Below are 10,431 nucleotides of genomic sequence, written 5' to 3'. Positions count from 1 at the left end.
TAATTTCAGTGGGTAGGAAAATGAAGCAGAGCTAAAAATCACAATAGCACTTCCTGTGCCTGTGGTTGAGAGCTCAGCAGTTCAGCCAGCCACACGCTCCCCTCCAGACTCCCTGGTGATTTTCCCTCTCATCACTCGTCCAAGACAGGCATGGCTGAGTCCAGGGAGCATTTTCCAACAGCTGTTCTTTTAGGATGAAGTTGTACCAATTAATAAAATTGTGTGACCCTCAAAGTTTTCACTCTCAGAAGGAAATGTTGCATTTCCAGGTATTTTTCCTGTCTTAGAAGACCCAGGACCATCAGCATCCATGGTCTGGAGCTCAGCTTCATCCTCCTGTGGAAGCATCAGGGATCTGTGTCGGTGGCACTTTCAGTGTCACCTGGGCACTCTTGGAACATCCTCGACTCTTGGTCAAGCTTTGTTTTCAAGCATCTTTCCACCAAAATGGCTCCTGGTTGTGTCCTGCACCACATCCATGCCAGGTGTGAGGAGTACCTGGGATGTGCCAATCCCTCCTGCTCTGCCTGCTTCCCACTGTGGCACCTTCAACTCTTTTTGGCTTAAATTTAGAGTAATTTGTGGGTTAATGAAGCTGCTGCAGGGAGTTACAAGAAAACTTTCCCACCGGAGCCAAAGTGTCACTGTCACCGATGGATGAGTCCCATCAGTGCCTGCAGCTCTGCAGTGAATGTTTGAACACGTGTTCCTTAAGTGTTTCTCAAGTGGGTTGTTCCAGGCAGCTCTGATGGGAAAACAATGGGCTGCAGCTTCCAGCTGGCAGATTATTCCTGTTATTTTTGCCATTTTTGGATGTTTCAAAGCTCTCGTGTGCTGTCAGTACGTGCTGAGATCCAGGAGGTCTGTGTGGAGAAGAGGACAGGAAGTTTGAAGTTCTAAATTTATTTTTTGGGAGGACTCCTCAGTGTTCTCAAGGTGTTGTGATGGTCCTTGGCACAGAGTGAGGTTGGAGCTGTGGGACCAGGGCAGGTTAAAGTGGGGGTTCAAAGGGCTGAGCCTCACAGGGGTGATGGAGCTGTCCCACCTCACCAACAGCATCAGGCATGGCCCAGATTTCTGATTCCTCCTGTAAAGCCAGGGCCAAGCAGAAGAGGAGGATTTGAGGAGGGTTTAAAGCAGCGAGGAAAGATCTTGCAGAGCTGTTGCAGCTGTGGGAGGTAGAGAGGGATGGGAACAGTTGAGGTGAGAGCTGCTCACAGGGATTTGTACATCCCAAGGTGTGAGAGGGAAGAGAGAGGTGTGAGGGATGCTGTCAGCCATGAAAAGCTCAGCTCCAGCTGGATGCAGAGGACTTTCACACAGGAAAGGTCAGAGAGAAGCCACTTCCTGTCAGGTTTTTATGAGTCTCCACAGAATTGCTGACATAAACTCCTTTGCAATGTGATACTTAAATATTTGAGCTATTTTTCCTGCTTTTAGAATCATAGAATTCCACGATGGTTTGGGTTGGAAGGGATATTAAAACTCATCAGCTGCACCCCCTGGCAGGCCAGGGACACCTTCCACCATCCCAGGCTGCTCCAAGCTCTGCCCTACCCGGCTTTGGACACTTCCAGGGATCCAGGGGCAGCCACAGCTCCCCTGGGCACTCCCACAGGAAAAAACTTCCTCTGTGGTATCCAACTTAAATTTTCCCACTCAGTTTGAGGCCCACTGAAGAAGTGAAGGTGCTGTAAGAGCTTTCAGGAAGGACTACAATTCATTTGTAACTCTCCATGGCACTTAGTAGGTACTTACAGCTTTTTTTCCCCTCATAATTGATGCATGTGGCATTTCCTCCTGCTGAAATAGGCCAAGAGAAGCAGGCAGCACCGCTGAGCCCGGCTGCTTCATCTGTCTCAGCCTGAGCTGTGCACAGTGTCCAGTTGGCAGGCAGGATAATCAGCCCAAGGGCAGTGGAAATGCTCATTACAGCACACTTTATTCCTTAGTATTTAATAAGTAATGACTCTGAAAAGCTCGGAGCGGGGTCTGTGCCCGTGCTGTCTCCTGCTGTGTTCCTGTCACTATGGATAAGTTAAACTGGGTTGAATCTGGTCGATTTTTGGATGAATACTCACCAAGGAATTTCAAAATGTTGTAAGAAGTTAGGGTGGTTGAGTGGGAGATGCTTCTTTTGCTTGAGTTAGTTTTGCTTTGTGAAAAAAGGAGGGAAGCTGGGCACTGCTTTCAAGAAACTGAGTTCTCTGATGTCCCTCAATAAAGTGAGTCTGGAAGGGAGGAACTCCCACAGGGAACAGCTCAGAAAGCAGCTCTGAAAGCCAATGTTCCAGGAGCTGAGGCTCAGCTGGGGCTGGGGAACAGTTGGAGTTCCACATGAAGTTCTTGATAGCGCTCAAATAATCTTTACTCACTCTGTGAGCAGGGTGATGGATCACTGCAGATCCAGCAGCTAACCTTCCAAAGCAGCTTGGGGTGAGGTTTCTCTGGGAAGAAAACGTTCCCATTAGCTCAGAGCTTTGGCAATTTGTATCATCCGGTGAACTGGTCAGGAATTCACAGCTGGTGTAAGAGGATCGGCTGTTCCTGCAGCACCTGGGGCCAGCCAGGCCCTGCACGAGGCTTTGGTGCAGCAGGAGGAGGAGGAAGAAGCTCTGCAGATTCTCTGCTTCCCTCTGGAATATTCCATCTTTATTCTGGGGACAAGAAGAGAACCATAACCTGTGTTCTTAATCCTCCTGAACGCTGGGCTGTGTAATCTGTTACTCACCCTCTCTTTTGTCTTAGAGATCTGATTTTCCTTTCTCCTCATGTTCAGGCTGGAACATTTCAGAAACAGTGAAAGAAATGTGGGGGGAAAAAAAAGAGCAGGGGGGAACATAATGCTTTTAAATATCAAAGATCAAATACTTCTGTTAATATCTGTTAGAAATTCCTCACAGAGATTTTGGCATATGCCAGTCTGGCACATAACTCCACCACAGCCACCTGCCATCCTGCCTGGAATTGTTTGCAGCTCCTTTGTGTTCTCTGAGCAGCACAAAGCTGTGGCGTGTCTGGTGTCACCACCAAGTAACAGACTCTGCACTAAGCCACGTGACAAACTTCCTTTTTTTCCCATTTAATTAGTTTTCCTTGCATGAACACTGTGTTTTAAGCAGTGCTTTTTCCAGTCTAAGGGGTCCCTGAACACCGGAAAACCTAGGGGTGTATGAATGAGGATGTTTTGTTCCAAAGGGAATGGAGGATTCCAGGATTGGCAGCTAAAATAAAAAGAACACCACAACACCAAGAATTCTTTCACAGCTGCTCTTTGGCTTTCCAGTCTGTGCCAGTTTAATGACAGGATTTTGCTCCATACGTACTGGCTTCAGGCCTGGCACAGGTCTGACACGTCACCTCATTGTTGGGACTGTAAGTTCCAGGAGCACAAACCACTGTGAAGAGAACAGAGTTGGGGTTCCAGCCACTTTCCCCCCATTTTAGGGGGACCACCAGACATCCCTGTGAGCCTTCCCAGTGCCCTGTGGGAGCTCCAACCTTTCCAGAGCTCCCTGAGCCTCTGGCTAAATCCTCCCCCAACTCCACATCCTGCAGCAGGTGCTACAAAAGAACTTGAAAAATCAGCAGAGAATTTTCTAGCAGAACTTCCATGAGGGGAATTGTTTCTTATGGGCTCTGGATCCTGAGGATTGTCACTCACCAGTGACACCTGGAAGGAAAAAACCCACTGCACTACTTCTACTTTGCTTGGAAATGCAATTACACCTGTGAATGCACTGACATGCTCCACTGGCTCATTTCCTATCATTACTTTATAACTATAATGTGAATATCCTCCCAAAGGATGAACAGAAATATCCCTGCTTTTGACCCCAATATTTCCCTAATCCTCCCCAGAGCTCTGTGCCCAGCTCTAATCAGCTATATTTAAATCAATGAGCTATATTTAAAAGGATGGATTTGATATTTACCACAGCAGCTGGCACAGTTCTGGTGGGTGTGGTAGTTTCTCCCAAAACCTGGCCGACAGCTGTCGATGGGAGTCATGGAGAAGCTGTTGTCCACATACTGGATTGTAGGAACAGCCTGAAACTCAGACTTCAAAACGTGCTTTATCTGATGGAAAAACTTCCCAATCAGCTCTGCTGCCTAAAATGTAAAAATATTGGGGGAATAAAAGCATAGTTAGTTGATTTTTGTTGATTTAAAAATAAAAGGAGATATTTTCTAGTCCTGATTTCCACACACTGACTTGTCACCTTAACTGGGAGTGTTCCTTGGCTTCAAAGGGGCCTGGATTCAGACCTAGCATGTGAGCTGATCCCAGGATTTAATATTTAGAAGGCAGAGAGAACAGATTTTAGAAATTGCTACAGTAGACTTACTTTAAATTGCATTCCATTGACCAAATCATAAATCAAAAATTTCATTTAGAGGACTGGAGGCTCAATATAAATAATAATGTTTATCCTTCTTTATTATTAGAAGCAAATACAAAGCAAGTAATGAGCCTGATGTTTTAACTGTTTTTTTTAAAGCTATTTGTATCAATTTGACTTCTAAACCCATTTTTCTTCCTGAATGGAATTATTTTAAATCCATGAATCATCAGCTACAATATTAATCCCACAAAATCTGGGTAAAGATGGATTACTAGCAGCCATAACTGCAGGAGCTAAGACAGAGAGGGGTGTTAAAGAGGCAGAGAGGACAAGAGGTGACTGACACAGAACCTGTCGGACTCTCTTGTTTGTCACATCTTCACAATCATAAGGAAACTCCTGGCAAACTTCTTCCCATCCTGGTGCAAATGGATTGACTGTGGATGGAGGAAAAAAGATCCATGAAAAAGGGGAAAAATGGTAGATTAGGTCCTTGTGGTTTCTATCCAGTTCCTTGCTTTGTTTAGTAGGAGTCAGAGGTCAATCAATATAAAATTGGGGGGAAATACACTGAGCTGAGAGAATGGAATGAATGTCTCACACAGCAACATCAGTGTCCTAAAAGGGCTGAAGTTTTATGTAAAATTAAAAATCTTTGGCTCATGAAAGTTTCTTTACTTCACATAGGAAAAAATATCCACAAAACTGTTCCATAACCTGTTGGATGGTTTCTCTTAGTGTGTGGAGAGAACAGATACAGGAGTGAACGTGGTCAGAGAATTGAAGAATAATTTCCTTCTCTCAGTGATAAACCACCTCTAACTCAAGGCAGCATCAGCTGATTTAACTTTCTGTGAAGTGAAACCACCTCAGTATTGCCATGAGGGAGCTGTGAGGCTCTTGCTTTAGCTCTGTGCAGTTTCCTAAAATCAAGCAAAAAATTCAAGGCTGGGCTGGATGGGACTTTCCAGCTGGTCCAGTGGAAGGTGCCTTGTCTATGGCAGGGAGGATCTGAATGAGCTTCAAGGTCCCTTCCTACCCAAATCATTTTGTGATCCTAAAACCAGAGTGCTCCCAGACTTAATAAAAATCAAATCCTGAAAATCTAAATATGACAGTGACATTAGAACATATTATGGGCTGTCTCCTTCTGACAATCCTCTCTAACTTAGATAATCACTGCTCTCGCTAGGATTGCAAAAAGTTGAACGCGAAATTTAACATTAAAACTGCGTTTTAGCTCCATCTGTGGGCAACAACAAAAAATACAGGGACTCCAAAAAAAAAAAAAAAATCAAACCCGGAACAACTTTCAGAGGTGCCTTTTGACTTTGCTGTTTTTCAGACATTGTTTGTGGCACTCACAAGTTGCTCACAACAATAAACAATCCCTTCCAAACAAGCCCTGAAATTACCTAGAAAATTAACAAACAGCTCATACTGGAGGCCGTCCTTTGGTGTCCTGATAGAGTGGCACTTGTAGGATGACCCTGTGATGTGGCAGGTCAGGTGGGAGATGCTGCTGTTGAGGATTTTTTTTAATATGTTGATGAACAAGTCGTTGTTTTTCAGCCCGCAGCTCGTTGTGCTGAAGCGAACAGACACCTGATAGGCATGGTCAGCTTCCCTGTAGGCTGGTAGGAAATGGCTTGGGTGTGAATCTGGGGTGTAATCACAGATTGAATCTTAGATTATCACTTTTAGTATCTGAAATATGGGCTTTTATTCAATAGTAAATAAATAAATAAAGCATTGTCATTAATTGTGTCATAACATGTTTGTCCTTGACAGAGCTGACTCAATAGTAAGAGATATTTTAGTTTGAAGTATACAGGAATTTGTGTACTTAATAGAGACTCTGTACCCAATAATAAAAACAAACAAAAAAAAGGAGGTAAAATGGCACAGAACCAGCCTGCCAGCAAAGCTGTGTGTCTGAAACAGATTGGTGCCAATTCTATGCAATTATGGTGTAGGAGTAATTTTATTATTATTTTTAAATTAGTGTTTCTCAAGCATTTTTTGGGTTGTTGTGTTGTAAGTGGGAAGTGATGTTGGTGAAGAGTGGTTACAAGAGACAGGAGGGGCTGGAGTGCAGATCTCAGATAACTCTGGAATTCTTGCAGTTAATTCCATACCTAAGGGTAGAGATTATTTTATTGCCATATATCCTTGGGAACATGAATATTAAACTTTTTCCCAAAATCATGAAAAGGTGCATATATGTCTATAAATTAAAAAAAAAATTCTATTCTGGGATAAAATTTTAATTATTTTGGTATTTTTTTAAATCAAGCCTTGCAATAAACACAGAGCTCACAAACCCACCAATGTGCTTACTCCTAACTTAGCAATCTTACCATAAACCATGAATTTATAGGCCTCAACCATTTCTGTTTCTTCCTGTGTTGTGGTTTCGATGACTTTGTGGGAGAGAGTGCAAGTGTAGGCACCAGACATTGGCACCATGAAACCCATCACCATCAGCTTCCCTGTCTCTGTCAGATTCACATAGCTTTGCCCTAAAATAGAAATGTTGCATTACCAGAAATGTCCAATTTTTGATGCATTTAGAATATTTGAAGATGAAATCTTGCTCCTGTGCATAGTGATGCTGGTTCAAGTTAGCTTGAAATGATCTAAAATTTATGAGTTTTAGGATTTACTACAAATTTCCTTTTTAGCAAAAGTATTTGTAACTTTTAGAGGGAGAAGGGAAATGGAATTTAATGTCAGAACTTGTGGAAATATTTGGCAAAGGGCTAAGAAACCACTGGGGGGTGTGAATAGAAAGAAGATGAATATGTGATATTTTTAGTCTGAGCTAACCTTGTAAAACTCTTCCATCTGGACCCGTCCACAAATAGTTGGGATCTATTATTCTTTCTTGAGAAAGAGCCAAATCCATACAGACCAGGAATGGGCTGTTTGCAAACACCTTAACATACACATTCACTGCAACAAAGAATCAGGTAAATTATGTAAAATGCTGACATTTAATGAATCACAAAAAAAAAATCTAATTGAAAATTGTGTCTAAAGTGTATTTTTCAGTTTTGGACTTGCAAAGTGTGATATTAAAGATTAATCTCCATTTGTTCTTAATTAATATCCTGGAACTGTCCACAGTGTGGCTGGTGCTGACTGTTAGAGGGAGACACTTGTGTCCCACACACAAACTGTGGTACAGGCATTTAAAAAGCACCAGATTTTCAGTGAAACCCTCTTTTAGATGTTAAATTTTCATCAGTGCTTCCAGCAGCACTATAGGACAAAATATATTTCCATCCTCATCACCCTTTCTCTTGTTCCTACACATAAAATGTTCCATGTATCCTGGTGCTACATAATGATCCCTGTGCTTGAAACTACAAATTCTAGTAAAAATTAAATCTAGATAGGAAAAAATGACAAGTTTACCTTCATGCCTGATGTCACCATAAACTTCATTCTTTCCAATTAAATCAATAGATTGCTCTTCCTTCAGTTCTGCTCTCACTGCAGGGAAAAGGAATTGGAATATTGGGGATCAATCTAAATGTGTGATTGTTAATCCTTTATTGCACCCTGGCTTTTGGCACATTTTGTTATGAAGGTTTTTGTGACAAGAATCCCCAGAAGAGGTGGAAATTATTGAAAATAAGGTTTTTTTTTTTCAGGCCATGGACACACTGGGGTGGTCCTGCTTGACTGTTGTGTCCCAGGGTTGAGCCTGGGGGACAGTGGGGTGTCTGGAACCTATGGCAACCCCTTTTAAGGGGCTTCATCTCCCACTCTGAGGGAAGGTTTTTGGGGGACATTTGATCCTCAGAGGGAAGGGTTTTGGGGACTTTTGTCCCTCAGAGGGAAGGTTTTTTAGGGACATTTGTCCCCTCACAGTGGAGAGGCACCCACCAATGGGGTGATGCTGGAGCTCACTCTGTCCCCTCCTGAGGGGCTTCATTTCCCGCTCTGAGGGAAGGTTTTGGAGGGACATTTGTCCCTCAGAGGGAAGGTTTTTGGGGACATTTGTCCCTCACAGTGGAGCAGTATCCACCAATGGGATGTTAATGGAGCCCACCTCTCCCCTCCTGATGGGCTTCATCTCCCACTCTGAGGGAAGGTTTTTTGGGGATATTTGTCCCTCAGAGGGAAGGTGTTTTGGGGACATTTGTCCCTCACAGTGGAGAGGCACCCACCAATGGGATGTCGCTGGAGCTGCTCACTCTGTTGCCTCTTGAGGGGCCTCAATCTGCCCCTCTGAGGGAATATTCTAGGGGGATCCCCCCAGCTCACCTGACGCGCTCCCACCCCCTCTTCCACCCCCTGAGCGGACCAGCCTCACACCAACACATCCCCACAGCTTCTTCCCCGCCCCTAGTCCCTCTCACCCCATCCTGCCGCCACCACCACGGCCGCCACGCCGAGGAGAACGCCCGGGGGGCAGCGGGGCCGCCCGCCGCCCCCCGCCATCCTCCCGCCGCCCCTCACAACGGCCGCGCCGGGCGCGAGGGGGCGCTAACGGCCCCCCCTCCCCCCGCCTCCAGCCCCGCGCGCGCTCGGCGCTTCCCGCCCTTTTTCCTCCCCTCAGGGCTGAGGGCGGGAAGGGTGGGGTGTCCCCGCCGGGGTCCCTCGCTCCTTCTCCGCTCCCTCGCCCACGCCCCGTGCTTTTGATACGGTTTAAAAAACATCCTCGCCAGCACTTCACTGAGATTTTTAAAGATTATTTAGTTTTGGGGAGGTTTTTTTTGATGTTTTCTCGCTTTCAGGCCCCTGAGGCGCTTGGCAGCGAAGGACGGCCCCGGCCAACCCCTCCCGCGTCCGTTGTCACCCTTCAGCCCCACATCGCTCCTCCACAGTGCGCAGTGAGCTGTGTTTTTGACTCTAAAGTGTTTTTTCCTGCTGTGGGACAAGGAGAGGGAAGTACAGAGGGACAAGGGGGGGAAGAGGCTCCATCATGGCTTGGTCTGTCAGCGCTCAACCTGCCCTGGGCTGTGGAAGGTGTCCCTGCCCATGGAGGAGGAGAGGGGGGGACTGGATGGGCTTTAAGTCCCTTTCAACCAAAACCACTCTGTGTTTCTGTCACTTGCTGTGAGAAAGACTGAAAGTAAGAGCTGGGCACATCCTGTGGCTTTTCCTCCTGAGGGGCTGTGAGTACTGGGTGTTCTCCAGCTGCAGGTTTCTGTAGAAAGTCATTACAGGACACATATTTTTCCACTGAAAAGTAAAAAAAAAACAACATCCCTTTCAGCACCCAAAAGGGCTCCAAGAGAGCTGGAAAGGGATTTTGGACAAGGGTCTGAAGAGATAGGACAAGGGGAACGGCTTCAACTAAAATGGGGAGATTCAAATTGGATATTGTGAAGAAAATCTGCTCTGTGAGGGTGGTGAGACCCTGGAATGGATTTACCAGGGAAGTTGTCCTTGGAAATGTCCAAGGCCAGGTTGGAAAGGGCTTGGAGTAACCTGGGATAGTGGTAGGTATCCCTGCCATGGCAGGGTGGAGCTGGGTGATTTTTAAATTTTAAAATCCCTTCCAACCCAAACTCCTTTAGGATTCCATGATTCTGCCCCTTGTGACTGAAAGTAAGCGCTGGGCGAATAGTGTTGGCTTAAAAATGAACCCAAATGCCACAGTATCGCTGCAAGTGACTTTCAACTCAGTTACATGTTTTGGAAAACTTGCAATGTCTTTGAAACTTTTAAACATGTAACTATTTTGTTTCTAGAGCGGGTGATACAAAAACACTCCAGAATCCGCTGACAGGGCACGGAGGGTCCTCGCATTTGACTGTCCTGCTCACTCCGAGACACTCAAACGGTGGCCAAGCCTCTGGAAATTAGCAAAATAGTATTTATTCTACCTACCTAGGTCATATTTATCACTCCAGACTATGCTAGTGTCCAAAAATGATGTCACAGCATTTGCATAACAAATATGGAACAACCAACATGGGAATAAGAGTTATTTTTACAGAGAGCTGTGAAAGTTTTGATGCTTCTATGTAAAAACAGCACCTAAGTTATGAGTTTCCTTTAATAAAGAAAAGAAAAAAATTGGTAAAAATGCAAAAATAAAAGCGTGAAAAAGGAGGTATCAAGTTAT

The 10,431-nt window shown here is 44.9% G+C and overlaps 1 protein-coding gene across 1 annotated transcript; it reads right to left on the bottom strand.

Moving 5' to 3' along the window:
* Window positions 1-3,297: 3,297 nt before the first annotated feature.
* On the bottom strand, window positions 3,298-8,798 carry ZPBP2 (zona pellucida binding protein 2). The gene is made up of 8 exons (XM_059489011.1): window positions 8,717-8,798; window positions 7,767-7,844; window positions 7,176-7,301; window positions 6,707-6,868; window positions 5,762-5,980; window positions 4,698-4,783; window positions 3,936-4,113; window positions 3,298-3,398 (listed from the first exon to the last, which is right to left on the bottom strand). The coding sequence occupies exons 1-8, from the start codon at window positions 8,796-8,798 to the stop codon at window positions 3,298-3,300; spliced, it is 1,032 nt and encodes a 343-aa protein (XP_059344994.1).
* Between the last annotated feature and the right edge of the window lie 1,633 nt (window positions 8,799-10,431).

The sequence above is a fragment of the Ammospiza nelsoni genome, chromosome 26, assembly GCF_027579445.1.
Source record: "Ammospiza nelsoni isolate bAmmNel1 chromosome 26, bAmmNel1.pri, whole genome shotgun sequence".
In the NCBI taxonomy this organism is placed as follows: Eukaryota; Metazoa; Chordata; class Aves; order Passeriformes; family Passerellidae; genus Ammospiza; species Ammospiza nelsoni.
Note: the sequence above shows the minus strand (reverse complement) of the source record. Positions and strands in the feature narration are given on the sequence as shown.